Source organism: Pempheris klunzingeri, chromosome 20 (assembly GCF_042242105.1).
Source record: "Pempheris klunzingeri isolate RE-2024b chromosome 20, fPemKlu1.hap1, whole genome shotgun sequence".
In the NCBI taxonomy this organism is placed as follows: domain Eukaryota; kingdom Metazoa; phylum Chordata; class Actinopteri; order Acropomatiformes; family Pempheridae; genus Pempheris; species Pempheris klunzingeri.
The window spans coordinates 14285223-14302592 of NC_092031.1; the positions used below are offsets into that span (position 1 = coordinate 14285223).

The 17370-nt window shown below is 41.9% G+C and overlaps 1 protein-coding gene across 1 annotated transcript in view; it reads left to right on the forward strand.

The window, feature by feature from the left end:
- The window catches only part of LOC139219867 (cytohesin-3-like), a 31861-nt gene that overhangs the window by 972 nt on the left and 13519 nt on the right, over positions 1-17370 (forward strand). Inside the window, exons 2-5 of the mRNA XM_070851865.1 lie at positions 13007-13089; positions 13453-13517; positions 14807-14873; positions 15025-15143. Coding sequence (XP_070707966.1) covers positions 13007-13089; positions 13453-13517; positions 14807-14873; positions 15025-15143 — 334 coding nt within the window. The remainder of the gene's footprint in view (positions 1-13006; positions 13090-13452; positions 13518-14806; positions 14874-15024; positions 15144-17370) is intronic.

The window sequence follows — 17370 nt, forward strand, 5'->3', positions numbered from 1 at the left end:
TATCTGGTTCCACAGAGCTGATTTAGTCATAAAGCTGAATGAACTGAACCAGTGCAGCTGCATGTCTAACCCTGATCACCGCTCACATGGTGGCTGAGTCGTAGAAACACACACGCGGTGCGTTTCTGAGCAGATAATCCAAACCGCCTTGTGGTCTGAAGGCCTCGAAGGCTGTGTAGTGTACACAAATAGACTGATAACAATTTGACAGTTAAACTGTGACAGATTAGCAGAGCCAGGACAGACCCTCATCTGGATTTCCCTTTTTTCCCTCCACATTATTCTCGTGTCTGAATAAACTTAAACCAGGAGGCCTTTCCCTGAATATGAGTGGGAGCGGGAACAAGCCTGTTTCAGTGATTTTAATTTATACTTGTGCATAGAGGAGATATGGTGTAGAAACCGAACCTTCTCCTTAAGTATCAGTAATCATCCCTGTCTGGATAAACTTTGCTGTGCATATTCATGGTCCCCAGAGGATGAGTCATGGGGTTTTTGGTGCCTCCCTGACATTTCCACTACAGTGCGAACTTTGGGCAGAGATTGTGTGCAAGAAATGTAAGTCTAAAGGGCAAATTACCATGAAACTGATCGCGTTCATGATACAGGGAGGAAAAACCCTTCTTATTTTGGAGATTTCATTATCTATACTTAAAAAAAAGTGTCAACTTTAGAGAAGCATTATCTCAAAAATCAGTTCACCACATGTCCTTTCAGTGTGCTCTCCATAGACGAGGCCAGTCCCAGAGACACCGGTCACTGAATCATGTGACAACATGTCAGAGAGCAGCGGAGGCACGCGCTCCCTGATCAAACAGGAAACACAAGCCAACAAACTCAGAGAGCTTACGTGCAGCACTCTGCAATGTGTGAATTATTAAAATAACTTACCATACATGTTAAAGTAATTAAGAGCTCCCGTTCGCTCAGCCACACTCTCCCCACCTCACACACTTGCATCACTTAACATTGCTCACATGAACACCTCGACACGCTGGTATCACACACAGACACTCAGGGCTAAATTTGTCTCCACCAGCTACTTAGAGCAGCTGATGTCAAAGTTACAGCTTCATCAAGAGTGATTAGTCTTCCCTCTGACATTCATTCTGACATGAATAATTTAACTTCTTAAAGTTTCATTTAGGACCTTCAGTATTTGGACCAAGTAAATTGTGAAAAATAAGATGTGTCAAATGTAGTTGAAATTAAGTGCCTGTAAGTAACCCAGTATTAAAGAAATCAGATTGGGACATCCCTATAAGAGCAAATCTTTTATGAAGTCAGAGCCATTGCTTGGGACCTTTCAGCTTAGTGGCTGTGAATCCATCCAGTCACAAGTTATGCTTTAAAGCCCTTTTAGCATGTCAACAAATGTGCCCATAGCCCTTATTGTGTTCATTAGGCACTGCGTTCTCACGCCTGCATGTACAGTATGCATGCAAACTGCACAACATATGCTCAAAGTTGGGGCTATAATTTGTTCTGCACCAGTGAACCAATAAGAGAACAACAGAGAAAACAGCCAATAGATGTCATGATATGCTGTAGGATTAATAAATACTATACTAATTACGTGAACATCTAGGAGTCCAACAAGCCGCCTGTCATGAGGCTGAAACCGTATACGGGGAGCATTTGAGTTGCTGATTACATTAGTGTACATTAAAGCTGCTATGATCAATATTTTTCTATCGACAATGGAAATCCTGTCATTTTAGTAAGGGATTCAGTAATGGTGCCGCTGGGAGAAGAGGAGCCTAACCTGAACATAGTGTCCATAATTTATAGCCAACCTTAGCTACACTGAATGAAACTATACAGTGTACCACTGTGCATTATTTGCGGGGCTCAGCTGTAGCATGGGATTCATTAGTACATGTTTACTGCGCTCGCTAATCAGAGTTGGCGCTTCTCCGCTCGGTTTACATGCCACAGAGCAGACAGGGCCTGGCCTCAAAATGGATGAAAATCAGCAACAGGCTTGAAATCCTAAGTGTTTTTATTACTCATGTGTCTATTTTCAGCATCATTGTATAGCTGGATGGAGAAGTGGAAAGAACACAGAGGCAGAAATTGGCTGGGAAGCTGCACACTGAACGGCTGGAGGGAGGCCATGAATTTTAACACTTGGCTTTCTTGTGTTTTCTCCCCTTTACAGCAGTTTTGTGATGCTTCAGTCAGGGGATTAACATGAGTTGAGTAAATGGCCGTTATGGGAGTTTTTAGGGGTATTAAAACGTGGAAATTAATAGAAGTCAGCTTTTAAAAATTCCTTGCACCTGAATAAAGCTGCCTGTGACGACTGAGGCTCCTGAACAGAGCGTGTCTTGTGTTTGACACCATGAAAAATGTGCTAAAATGTTTGTGCCCCTGTGAGGTTTCCTTCACCATGTTTCCTGTGCGAGTGTCGTGATAACCCAACACTCTTCTGTGTATCTGACCGTGGGAAAAAAATGAATGGAAAAGGCCTTTCCTTCAATTCTTCTATTCTCTTTGGGCTGAGTGTGTGAGTGTGTGCTAAAATAACAAACCCTATCCGACTGCAGCACTACTGTTTTGTCTGAAAGGGCCTTTTTTCATGGTGCACACATGGCTGTGTCTGTGTGCACCATCATAAATGCATACCTTTGGTCCTCTCTTTCATTGAAATAGCTCCCTTTGAAGAAAAAAAATGGTCCCTTTCTTCTCTGCATTTTTTTTTTTTGCAATTGTTTCCTCAAACTTAATGGACATCTGTCTGTATGAAGTTATTTCATATCACATTCACCCCAGCAGGCATGAAACCCAAGCTAAGGGGGGATTTTGGAAAACCTGAATAAACACACCATATGCATGATTTCTTGGCGTCTAGTGCTGTGTTTCTGAGGGGGATTTGTTGGTAAGAAGCGGAAGTTGGTGTGATTAGGGCACGGCCTTTGTTGTGGCTGTAGTGTGAGCGTGTGGGAGGACACGAGACAGTCACTTGAGGCGAGACGCGGTTGCTCTCTAACTATACTTCGCCCTGGGAGGATGGTTGGTGCTGAATGGCTAGACAGCAGCAGTACAGTGCCCAGACATCTGTGTCATCATCCATTCATCTGTGTCACCTTATAGACGTGCTGCGGTGCTGCATGTGGAATTTGCTTATAGGTTAAACGTGTTAGAGATGAAACAATCTGACTTTGAGTTGATCAACTGAAAATGAATCTGCAACAGTTTCTGCATGTGTTTAAGTAATTGTTTACAGCATAGATGACAATGACATCAGCCTTCATTATTGGTCTGCTCTTATGATTGTGAGATAAATATCTTTGGGTTTTCCACTGTTGATCCGACATAATAAGACCACCGAAGACGCCAGCATGGGCTCTGCGAAGTTATCAAAAGGATTTTTCACTATTTCTTAGGTTAAATACATCAAATACATAATCGATCAATCAAGAAAACAATTAATAGTAGTTCAGTCCTTCTACCATGTGTAATAAAATTGTGCTACAAATGCAGTAGTATGGTTTGGTGATGTTTGCATTTCCATATTTTCCCTCCAACATTTACTCTGTTTCTAAGGTGTGGAAGAAAAGAGACTATCTTAAGGAAATGTGTGAAATAAAATAACAGACCGTGACATTTTTAGCTTGTAAAGCTTGTTTAGCTTGTTTTTTAAACAAGAAAAGTCAGTTCAACAGTTAGTCAGTAGTTTAAGAAATAGTTTGACATTTTGAGGAATATGTGTATTTCTTGCCGAGGTACCTGAGACTACTTTCACATCTGAGCATTTGACGCTACAGCCTGTTGACTGTTAGCTTAGCTTAGCATAAAGACTGGAAACAGGGGGAAACAGGTAGCCTGGTTCTGTCCAAAGGTAATAAAAACTGGCTAAAGCTTGTTTTTGCAACTTCATATGTTCCAGTCCAGTCATTTTTCTATTGTGCTAAAAAATCACTTCATTACCAGATAGACAAGAGAGTGGCATTCCTCTGAATTGATAATTGACCAATAACAGTACCGTGCTGCATGGTGACACATAAGTGCATCTTCATGTGAACGTCTTTCATACTGTTCATCTGTTTTATTCACCTGGCTGCAGAAAGAATTTTCCCTTGGGCATAAAAAACAGGGAGCTAGACTGAATTCACCACTTCCAGATTTCCTGCAACACGCCAGTAGTCTAAAATGAATGTCTGCAACGGTTTAGACAAAACGTTTCTCTTATGTGTGTCGACACAGATGCCAAAAAATGTGCGAAAATGTACTCTTTACAATGTGGTCGGTTGACCCAGCAGACTGGCTGTGTTGTTTAAAGGCTTAAGGGGAGATTTGGAAAGAACAGAAATTCATTTTGACTGCCAAGATTATGGGCTTTGTGGGGCAACATTAGAAGATTAAACATGCAATAAGACAAATACACACACACAGACAGTGCTGGCGCGGGATGTACAGGCATTGCTTGTAACAAACTGCACTACTTTAAGTGTGAGACAGAAGACTACATATGGACCTGATTAGGAAAGAGACTGGGGAGGCTTCCTGACATGTTCCTATCACCATGGTAGTGTGTGTGTGTGTGTGTGTGTGTGTGAGACAAGACATTGTAGTGGTTTGTCAACAAGGCGGCATTTCTGCTGTTGTGAATAGAGGTACTCTTTGCCTGGAGTTATTGCTCGGAGCTGTCGAGAGGGAAAGCCCTTTAAGTGTGAGACAAAGAGCAGATGGGAGACAAAAGAAACGGCAAATTAAATGAGCGGGAGTCGGGGAGGAACATTAAGGGCAGCAGAGATGTACTGTGTTTGAGTAATCCACACCTAATGTCAGTGGAAGCAGGGTTCAGAGAAAACAGGCTCCAGCTGACCATACAGACAGGATGAGGAGGGGGGGGTGCTCACAGAGGCTGGAGGGTAGATGTGTGTTTCTTGGCTTCTGGCTCAATAGAAATAGAGAACCACACCAACGCCCAGCTCGTTCTCACCTTAATAACACGTCCTGGCATTTTTTCATTTCATTTCCTGCGCTTTTTTTTTATGATCAAGTATATATTTTCTCTTCTGGTCTGTTTCAAAAAGACTTGGTGAGGACAGAGCTGCTTTCACTGGAGGTCTTTGATCCAGCAGGTAGCCGTGGGACAGGTTGTTATTTAACATGATCCATCTATAGGGAACTGTAGTGAACCCAGAGCCAAGAGAGAATAAATATCTAAACAGAGTGGGTGGTTTCTGTTGTTTTGATCAAACGTAGCTCTGGTCTCATTTTGAATGGGAGCGGGGTGGTCCGCCAAAGCCAGTGTTTTTGCAGGCAGGCACACAAGCATCACAGGAACATCCTGAACCTCCAATCAGGCTGGAGGCCGACATGGATCTCCATGTTCTGTTCAACAGAGCTGCACACCGAAAGGTTTGATCTTAGAGCCAGTCATCCAGGTTGATCCTCTCGCTGCTCATAGAGGATATCAAAACTTATTTCCTGTCATCCATTGTTGTGTACAGAATGAAAAGCACCCGGTACAGTTTTCAAAATTGCCCCCCAGCAAGATATCTATCACAATAACGGAGGGGAGCGTGTTAGCATGAGATAAAGAGTTACATTCATTCTGCTCCCCGTCAATCACCTGACACCTGCAGGAAGCAACAGCAGCGTCTGTCAGGAAATAACCTCTCAAATGCTGCCTCTCAAAATGTATCGTCACATCCATGTCGCCCGTCCTTGTTTGCTGAGACTAGGATTATTTCCTAGTTAGGTTTGATGCTATAAAAGCAAGGGAATGCTAAAACAAGACTACGGCTGTGTTCACACAATAAGAGCTGGTGCTCAGTTTGGATTTATTGGTCAGATGAGCTTGTTTGTTTGGCTGTTCATGTTATTATTTTTCAAATGTGACCAACATCAGATTCCAGTGTGATCTGGTTATGGTCCTGAAATGACCTGCGCCTATAATAGAACAATAAAAAGGGAGGTCACACACAACATGCTGTCATACAGAAGTAAACATAAGGGCCACAGATGTCAGAGTACACGGTATCATTTATAAATTGATGTGCAGTCGATTGTGACGTGTGTGGCTTCACAGAAGCAGATTTCATCCAAGATTTCAGAAAAAATCAGAATGAGCATTAAAAAAAGTCAGATCTGAGCCAGTTTTGCCTGCAGTGTGAACGTAGCGTAAGAGTCTACAACCGTGCTGGCAGTCATATGAGGTTGTACTTAGGCACTATAGTGCTTTAAGCTAAATGCTAAAGTCAGCAGGCTAACATGCTCATAACGACAATGCTAAGTGTTGTTCAACAAGGACTGTATACTGTTCACTCCTCTTCAGTGAGATAGTATGCTAATATTACATAATTTGCATGAAATACAAAATGTTGAGGTTCATAAATGTATGCATGAATGTTTATACCAAAGCCAAGCAGCAGTAGTAGTTGAGATCCTTTTTTAATCTGGAACAAAGTTGTGAATCGGATACAAGACGTTTATATAGACTGAAATTCCAACTTAGTTGGAAAAACCACGATGTCAGCCTCCAATTTGTAATTTAGATCTGTAGATATTGGGAATTCCTGACAATGACGATCGGTGGCAAAATGGCTGCAAAGCTGCTGTCGCTAGCAGTCACATCTAAATTAAATCTAATTTAAACAATAATTTAAGCTAATTAAGTGAATTTAGGGAGCTGCACACTGTTTGTGTCGGCTCTCATCCCGAATATGCAACACTGCAAGAAGCAGTTTACTTATTGGTGTGACTACAAAGCTGGCAGTACGAGTTACTATCTTGGAATAATCTGTGAACACTCAGACAAACATGAGATTTTCCTGTTTTTCTCAGTCTGCCAACGCTGCGTGAGTGCAGCATAAAAACAAGTACTGAGAACTAGATGCAGATCTCAGTAAAGAGGCTGTAACCTCTTTTTGTTGAACCTTTTGTTGATATAGAATAAAAGTGAAAGATATTAACATAGACGCTTTTACAGCTTCCCTCTGAGTTCTGTTAAAAGCTGTACGACCATCTGAGATCTGTTGCAGTGAATGAACAGAACTACTTGGACTGCTCTCAGCCCGTAAAAGCCCCTCATCCTGCCTGGATGCCAGGAGAAACAGCATCCATCTAATTCATTCTCAGGCTGATCAAATCATCAGATTATGGTTACTTTGGCCGCCAGCATATGGCAGTGGAAGCCCCTCAGACTCTACTGGCGGTGTTCATTGAATCCAGTGTTGTTACAGTGCTGATGCTGAGCAGATGTGTGGTACAGGGAGGACATCGTGTGCAGACCACCTCCGATGCAATCACACTCTTGTACAAATGCACTCACACCAGGGGGTCCCTCCCCAAAACTGGAGATTAACCAGCAATCAGCGTGAGGGCTCTTTAGCTCCCTGAGCCCCAGATTCTCCTCGTGACCCCAGCGGTAGTTAAAAACTAGAAGCCATATTAGCCTCCCAAATCTCTGTTCTCACGCAACGGCCAGGACTGTTGATATTAAATTATAAGTGAACAGGCTGCAGCACAGTGTACTATAATAATTCATGATTTCACAGGCGCAGATACAACACACACAACGCAAACGAGTCCATATATCTAGAGATTCATTCTACTCCCCATACCTAATTAATGTGGCACAATAATGATTCAGCTTACACACAAGCCTCTTTTCTGCCTTAATTGATTTCTCTATGGTAAGTCTGTCCTTTCTTCTTTTTTTCTCTTTCTTTCTTTCTGTTGTTATTTCTCTTTGTTGTGCAAAGCAAATAAAAGGAAATTGAATTTTGCAGATGATACAATCACAAAAATAGTTGTTAGTTGCATTTTCAGCAGCAACAGCAGTTTGAAGAGAAAATTGCAAACCAGAGTAAATAGATCCAGAGTGAATACTCATTGTTAGAAGCTAAAGCCGTCATGGCTGAACAAGCGTAGGAAAGAACACCACCTACGTGAAATAAAGACACTTTTTAGATTGAATTTATAGGAGACTAGAATAAAATGTAAAGATTTAGTTGTATTCCTCATTAAATTCAACATGTTGCTGGACAAATGAGCATCTTCTACGGCACGTATAAAGTCAAATAGCATTTAATTCAAACTTAAACAATGATTAATTAAAAAATAAATGTTATCCTGCCCAATTTGCATGCGTGGCAGTGTGTTTTCATCCATATCTCTGATATTCACCAATGCTCTGTATTAATGTAATTTTCCCAATGTTTCTACACATACATATTAGATAAACAAGAATATCACAATTTAGTGATAGCCTCATTTAGATATATGGAGTGAACTACACAACATAACTTTTGGTGTTTTGTTCCAGGGCTGAAATATTACAAATGTCAATGTGATTTTCTTGTTTTTGCAACAGAATCCTTAAGTTTCGATTGCTGCCGATTGCTCGGCACTCAGTTGTGCTGCTTGCAGCGTTGTCTACAATCATCTGATCAACTTCACACTCCCTTGAGTCCTGTGCAATACACCGGCCAAGGGGGAAGTCGATTGGATGAATGATTGTTCTGGAGATGTGCACACACATCTGAGTAGAGAGGCTGCCATATTGGAGAGGTGGTATTTGCGGTCGTCATATTGGCGAGGTCAGGATCCGCTAAATGTTTTTTTTTAATGATATCTTTAACAGTTCACATCCAAACAACTTCACACTCGACATTGCGCTTCCTGGGTTCCTCAGCCGTACACCCACCGAGTGTGTAGAAGATCGAATGAATGGTTGTTGAGAAAAGTGAAAGACACACACACACACAGACTCCTTCCTTGATGGCTATAGAGTTCTTTATGCTAGTATGCTTTTTGCATATGCAAACTATATCATAACCTCCCCCTCCTCACATTGGCCGTTGAGGTGACGTCCCAGCATTCCTCTGCAGACAGCTATGCCAGACTATGTGCTGCCACACAAACTGTCACATTATTTCATCCGGCATCACTGAGGCAAAGTAGGTTAAAGGCAAGCAGCGCCTGGTCAACAGCAACATCTGTGTATACGCTGTTATACATCACGCTTCCGCTCCAGCAGTCTCGTGTATGGCTTAAAGAGAGGCAGCGAGGCCGAGTGCGTAAGATTAGCGCCAGCTGGCCTCAGTGTATATGTTCTCATGTGCGGCTCAATCCACATGTCTGTCTTTATGTGTGACCCAGGCTGTGATGCAGAGCATGTCATCGTCTACAGTTAGAGGAATTGAGTGCAGCGGGTTTCAGGTCAGGATCCAGAGGAGGTTTCCGCTGCCTTCCTGCTTCCTTGCATATGTCCCTGTGTGCTGCACGGCCAGCCAGGGTAACAGGGTTATCTTTTTTTAAAGCTCACCCACTTTAAAGGACATTACAGCCGTTTAAGTCGCTAGTTTAAAGCCAGTAGATCTGCACAAATCCTCTCTCCCTCACACGAGTCAGTGAAAACTGGGACCACAGCCAGTGCTAAGTGAGCGTGGGATTTTCACTTTGAGCTCCATGTGCTCTCCTGCTGCTTTTCCTGTGCAACTGGTATGAATACTGGTTTTATGAAAGTCCTTAAATCAATTCTCAAGGCCTGGAAATTGGATTTTTTTTTTTTATCCTCCATCTGTCCACTACAACAAATGGCTTAAACATATACCTATGAAACTGAAGGTTAATGCGGACTGGTGTGGAGTGTGTGCCCAAAGCATCCCCGTATTAGTTTAAATGCCATCAAAGCCTCTGGTTTCAGTGGGTGGCCAGGGACAGTTGTTAGTTTTGGGTGTGAAGAGTCGGAGGGGATTTACTCTTAAAAGTAGATTTTGAGGGATTTTGTTTTTAGGGGGAAATTACTGGAGTCTCTTGTTCTGTGGTGCACATGTTGGAGTTTAAACCCTCTCAACCCACAGCCTGATTTCTGAGCTTTCATAAACCAGATTTCTTTCAAAAGTCACAGAGGTTAAAATGGGCTTCAAGTCTAGTTTTCTGCACATTCAGCTCACACTCAAACACTTATACCAGTGCCTCACCAACCACAGCTACCCCACTTTCTGACCCTCCCAAGGTCTGTTGTTTACTATGAAGCAATGACTCACACCCACATTGATTTTAGTAGATTATCATTCAAGCGTCGCTGTGTTTGGTTTGAGCCAACATGGAGGCACGGACCAGCTTTGGCCTCACGACTCCCTCTGTGCTTGCTGAAGACACTAAACTCATTTCCTGAATGAGTCACAGAAGGTCACAGGGGGAAGTGTGTTAATAATGTAATTGGTGGACCACCTCTGTAGAAGAGCACCCCCCCCCTCACCATCACTAAACAAGATTATCCACTGGAACAGAGACCTTAGCACTGGGTTTATAGTCCTCTCTACTTTGAAATTTCTGTCTAGAAAGACATATATTACGGTATATCTAGTAAGAGAGACCTGCATTGGAGGATAATGGAAATGCTTTTATTAATGGGAACATCCTCTGCTTTTCATTAGATTTGTAATGAATCAAGATTGTAATCAAGCACATTGTTGCAGCCAGTGAATATCTCCATTAGCTAATGCACTGCCTCGGGCAAATGGAAAACATGGAGCTGTCTGCTTCTTACAATCATCTTCCTCTGAGCAACATATTCAAAGAAAGGAACAAAGAACCAGAATATCAGGAAGCCAAAGATGTTTTATTTCCCATTATTGATTAATTTGCTGATTATTTTTTCAACTTTAATGGGTGGTTTGGTCTATATCAGGAAAATATGAAATGCCCATCAAATGGCTTGTAACAGTTAAAAGTAAAAACAAAAGTAAAAGTAAAAAGTATTAAGTAGTATTAAATACTTGCAAGTTTATGTCGTAGAAGACAGAAAAAACTAACATTTACAGAAGCTGTATTTTTCATTTGATCCTTGCTACCAGTATACAAGGCTGTAATATCATTAGTTTGCAAGTATTAATCATAAATTGAAGTACAGAAGGAAAATTTAACCTTTGACCTGGTGATGGCGCTAAATGATGTCTCAGCTCTGCAAACTATAGAATAGTTTGTGTGTGATCTGTCACACTAATCCATTAGTAAATTGAAATATGATGTGCTTAAATCTTGGGCCAGTTAGTACCAAGATGCTTAATAACTCAGTTTTACTATTTCATAATGTAATGACTTTTTGAAGTTTGAAATGTTGACCTTTAATTACAGTATCTCCTCAGGCCGGTCACTTTCTGCATGTCTTTAAACCAGCACACAGTCAAAGCAAATCAACCCTGCAGGCTTCGTCAAAATGGAACTGGTTGTTTCTGAGTCAAACATTTTGACATTTAATTTCAATGACCTTAGTAACCCAGCGAGTAGGAACAGCTCAACATTATGAGCAAATACCCGTAATTATTTTCTTGTCAAGAGTCAGATAAGAGAACTGATGTCTGTTAGATATGAACAGCCAGCTGCCAGTTAGCTTAGCTTAGCATGAAGACTGGAAACAAGGAGGAACGGCTTGGCTTTCTGAACACAATTCCATTAAACTCAAGATATAACATTTTAATTAGTAAGCTTTAGAGGTGCTGGTAGGGTTTTCTTTACTAGCTGTTTCCCTACTTCCAATCTTTATGCTAGGCTAAGCTATTAGCTTGCTGGCTAATATTTACTCGGCTGATCTAAGCGCGGTATCGATCTTCTCAGCAAGCTTCTGGCAAGAAAGCAAATAAGAGTGTTTCCCCGAATGTCAAAGTGTTACTTCAAGCTTAAAACGCCGGGACAATGACATATCTTTCCCCAGGGTTAAACTTTGCTATGTTTGAGAGCTCCTCTTTAATTTTATTGCCTGTATGCCCCAAAATTGAAATTAACATTCCTCAAGAAGAACATTAAAAGAAAATGTAAAACAACCTTGAAAGGTTTTTCTTTAAAGCTACTTCCACAGCTCTCACAGTTGTATTGCATAATTGCTTTGAGGTAGCTGGAGGTTAGCAATGCTAATTAACAGGGTGCCTTTATAAATCAGCCTCTCTTGTCTATTAAAAACGTGTCCCACCAAGGAAATCCCTCAGTTGTTTCTCCCGCTGTTTACCTGACCCCCATCGCTGTGCTTTAGGATTAAATAACTAAGTTAGGAAGCACCTTTTGTCTTAGTATTAATGTGAATACCATCTATAACAATACTTGTCTCCCCTGAACGCAACTCATTTACAAGCTGTTCAATTAAAAGTGGGATGAATGCTTCCTCTTGAGCCCAGTGACCTTGTTTTACTTTAATTGGTGCAGCTTCCTGCCTGTGAGGGAAAATAACAAGTGGTGGGTTTTTTTTTTTATATTGCTGCTTTAGCAACATGTAGGCACAAAGCTGTGGCTGTGATATTAGATGTGTCATTTTCCTGTTGAGAGATTTGCATTTTCTGCCTCTAAACTGAGGTAATGGCATCGTAAAGGCTCTTTGCGCCTCAGAAAAATGAGAAACATTGAGAAATGAAGTGTGCGTGGGTGAGAATCAAACCAAGAGGGGTAGACGATTGGATACCAAGATTGAGACCGAGAGTCAGAGGGAGGAATGGGGGGGGGGGGGGGGGGGGGGGGCACTGAACAGAGAGCGAGTCATCCTCTCCTTGTACTCAGTTTTGCCCGGAGCTCTGAAACCCTCACGGCCGTGGAATCAGGGTCGTAGGCCGTGTTAAATTACCAAATCCACATTTAATGAAAGAAAAGTTAATCTGGATTGGTTTTATTAATAGAATTTCCCCCTGAGCCAAGTGGAGAAGGAGAGAAGGGGCAAAACACTTTCAAGTGGAATAATTAAGACCCTTCGCCTTCTCTCTTCCTCTAGTTAATTAAAACGAACATGCGGGCTCTTGATATGTGTTGCTCCAGTATGAACAAGCTCAAACAGTCAATTCAGCAGCAGCCCATCACATCACTGTATGAGGAGGATGAATCTTTTTTTTTTAGCCCATTTTCCACCTCTTGTTTGAACCCGTGAAGAACTTGAGGGTACGAGATTGGACTTCTCACTTGTGTTTTCCCTCATCTGCAGTGAGCTGAGTGGGTATAGCGATGTGAGTGGTGTACAAATGAGAGCTAAGGTCGGCTGTGTTTTCTCCATCATGTGTTTCAGTTCCTGAGGATCTGTCCCTGGAGGAGAGAGACGAGCTGTCAAACATCCGACGCAGGAAGAGAGAGCTGCTCGATGATATTGAGGTGCGTGGTTGGACAGTAGCTGAAGCCTCCCTTCATTAGCAGTGCACCAACTATGGACTTTTGTATGGCTTTCTCTGATAAATATCATGTACTGGATTGATAGCAGATCATTTTAGTGTGAAACCGGGAGGAATTTCGAAAGGCACAGTATATTCTTTGAATTTCGGTTTATGCCTATCTACTGCAGCACTGCAAGCTCCATTTGCATACCGTCAGTAATGCAAATCGACCTACAGTCCTACAGTATATCTTTGGACACCCAATTTGCTCACAAAAAGTGATGAATTCTCCACTGTAAAAGATTTTTTCCGCACTGTTTCGGAATAAAGAAACCAACTGTGACGTGTCCCACTCTTCCCTCAGAGGTTGAAGTTTGAGATAGCAGAGGTCATGACGGAGATCGAGCAGCTGACTTGTGTTGGAGAAAGGTGAGTCGCAGAGGTGAAGATGCAGTTTGTGCATGTGACGTTTACATCTCTGATATACTGCTAGCGTTGCATTTTGAAGTGCTGCATGGATTGAACAGGTGTACAATCTAATGCAAGAGGGACAGCTCTGATATGAATTCAACCCTTATGAAGCTTCAAATTATACGTTTTGGTGACGTTGAGTCAACAAGAAGAAGGAGAAGTCCATTATAACACTGCCTTTACCAAAAACTGAACATCATATGAGAATGTAGGCAGAGCGACTGTGTTTTATTGCATTAGACTGTACAAGTCTATCGGTGCCTATCGTGACTCCTCAGAAACACTATGAAACAGGAGCAAAGCAGTAACAGTCTTACAATGCTGTTTTTGCATTTTACATGTACATTTATTTTATTTGTATCAGTGATATTTATTCATTTAAAGGCAGTAGCGTGTCTTCTACAGTCTCTCTATATGATGGTCTAAAGGCTGTTTTAGAGCTCTCTGCATATCGGCAGCAATACATATATTGTGGGGAAATACTGAACCCTAAAAAAACGCATCTGAGATTCTGATCTAAAAATCTTGAGTAACCTTCATTTGTAGAATTTAAACAGCTTTTCAAGTCACTAAAATCCCCTAAATCCCAGAGGCTAATACAGAGGATGTACCCGCTGAGACCCCTGCAGCCAGAATCATGGCTCTTAGTTGACCCAGTGTGTCTGCCTTAGTTGGGCTTTGCACGTTATATCAGAGATGTAAAAAAAAAAAAAACAGTTAGATTACAAAGGTGTGCATGTACACATGTTTTAGATAACATAGGCTGACATAGTCATGGCTGTATGATAGCAATATGAGGTTGTCTTATCTACCTGGTTGTATAATTCAAATATTGATTTATTACACCTGCTGTTTGGCATATGCAATATACAACAGCCTGGCTACACAGTACTTGTATGTTGTCCAGCCAACTGCTGCAGAAAACAAACAGTGACCGTCAATGTGCAGCATATGTGCCCAGTATTAACCAATCAGACTTTGTCCTCTCATCTGTCACATTGTCACCTACGTTGTACACACACACATCAAAGTTTGAGTGTGAGCATATGTTTGTCAGATTAGCCTCAAACATGTACACGTATACTGTGTACAACAGATGTGACAGGAAACAATATTGTCAGCAGCGACTATAAATAAAGGGTATTGTTGTATTTGATAGTCTGGTGGGTGACAGTGTGTTTCAGTGTTGGGGGTAAATAAGTGGAGTAACCCAGTTAAATCTCTACATTCATGTGTCTCTGTTGCAGTAAAACGTCCCAGAGAAACAAGCAGATCGCCATGGGCAGGAAGAAATTCAACATGGATCCAAAGAAGGTACGCTGTGTGTTTCTACAACAGCCCCCAGCGTCTCTTTGGCCTTTTAAAGGAATGATTTTCAGAGCTGGTGTGAGGAGCGATCCATTCTCGGCCATGAAACTCTGTCATTTTCCATCATCAATTGCTTTCTCCCTTTTTCCCATTCCAGGGAATCCAGTTCCTGCTGGAGAACGACCTCCTGCAGCACACCCCCGAAGACATCGCCCAGTTCCTCTACAAAGGCGAGGGCCTCAACAAGACCGTCATCGGAGACTACTTGGGCGAGCGGTGAGACAGAGCATCTATCTGGCTGCAGCAGAACGTCCTCCTTACATGAGATTCATGCTCCCTCTGTGATTAGAGAAGGAAATTATGGGCTGGATTTATTGATTTAAGAGGGAGAACATGATTGGCCCCTCCGACATGAATCTTTGAGCCAGTGTTTGTGTCTTGTCATGGTCCACCCATGCGCGCTTATAAGTGGTAGTAAAAGGGCCATCCAGCTTCTCATAATTCAGTCCAGACCGCGGGATAATGAAGAAGAAAGGAAGTCCAGCAGATAGTGAGATAGATGGTGTTATCTGAAGGTGAGATAAGATGGTTAAACATACTGTATGAGGCTGACAGGGACCAAATACACTGAATCAAATCATGAAAGGGGAAGTGAGTGCATCAAAGGTTCAGTGTCCCAAAGGCACAAATTCACAGCTTGATTTATCGTTCGTCTGGATTTGTTTTGAAACAACTATATCATGAACTGAACATAATATATGGAACGTATCAGTATTTTATATATACAGTATCTCCCTTTTGTCATTATTATCCTCACTTGATAAAACACAAAGCAATGATTCAGTCAACTTATAGTAGGTTTGCTCTTATGGACAGTTTACAGTGTGGTACTGCACTCAGTTTTAGGAACCCTCAAAGTTTTTGGTTTTTTTTAACAATAAGCCAACATCAGCCGATGTGCTGACCTGACCAAATAATCGATCTAGCACTGCTTTGTTTTGAATATACATCAGAGGATCTGTGTTGAGTTGAGCGTGAGTACTGTCACCTGAGGGAAGCATTAATTTTATCAACAGAAACTGTCCTGGGGAAAAACATCACAGGCATGCTGCACTCTTTGACTGACAGGCGATCTTTTGGAAGTGTGGAGCAGAATCACAACACCAATGAGTGATCAGCACCCCAAATGTCACAAGAGAAAATGTCACAGAGAAAATATGAATCTCAAACATCTGGCCAAGTCTTATAAAGATCTTCATTAATACAGAATTTCTGGTCTTTTTTTCTGGTGACACGTGGTAGCATAAGAAAAGGATATCACATCAGCTATTGTCTGCATTATCTTACCTGAGTACAGGAGCTGATTGTGCATCGATTGACAGATGAACAACAACAATACACACACACACAGAAACACACACTCTGTGAATGAGGCTGAAGGTTGGGGGAGGGGCGCTCTGGGGACTCTGAGGCGTTATTCATGGAGGATCATCAAAGAGGCCACCTACCCGGTGGAAATCACACTAAACACAGGCTGAGGGGTTTACACACGGTAATTATCACTAATTGAGCTTATGCAAGGAGCAGGAACCTATCATTACACACTCAGCAGAGAGGGAGATGAGAACAGGAGGGAAACAGAGAGAGGGACACATGTGGAAAGGAGATAGAAGCAGTGGAAGAGGAAAAATGCCCAGAAGGAGGGTAGATAGAGGGAGATAGATGCAGACTGAGTGGATGATTGATTCCTAAATTACGCCACCAGTTCATTTTATTGTTCCTCTATAATTCAGCATTGTTTGTCACATACAATACACTCACTGTTATCCCACTGAGACACGTACATTTGCAATTTTTATTTCATTTTTGCAAACAGAAGGCCACATTCAAGGTTCTTTGTAACAATGTAACCTATAGCAATAACCTTGTACTGTATATAACCCTCAGAGGACAGGATTCATTTTATTTGGCTGCAGACGCAAGTATAGGGTACAACGCAGTCACAAACACTCAGTGGAGAAGAGAAGCCCCCAAGTCATCGTCCAAATAATCCAAGAATGTTATTGCAATACGACTTTGTTGTTTGTTTCTTGTAAGCCGACACCGTCTGTACTCTCCCAACCTTTCCACCGCGTCTTTCCACAAAAAGCACAAAACGCTAAGTCTGAAAATTCCTGGTTTCATTTGAACAATACACAGCTTAAAGGCGATACAGGAACGGGATCATGGACCCTGATGTACAACAAACACGATGAGAGAAGCTGTAACCGCAGCATGAGAGCAGCTGTTGACTTTTCCTCCAAAACCCCTCCAATGGCCAAACAAACCTCTGACAAAAAGGAGCCTGTGTGGGTTTGGTTTGAACTGTTTTTCATCAGTCAAACCAGTCGTTTTCCCCTCCTCAGGGTGGAGAAACACTTAGCATTGGCCAGCTGTTTAAACTGCTTCCAGACTCTCTGTCCAGTATGAATAAGGGCACAAATATGACAGGAATGCTGAGAAA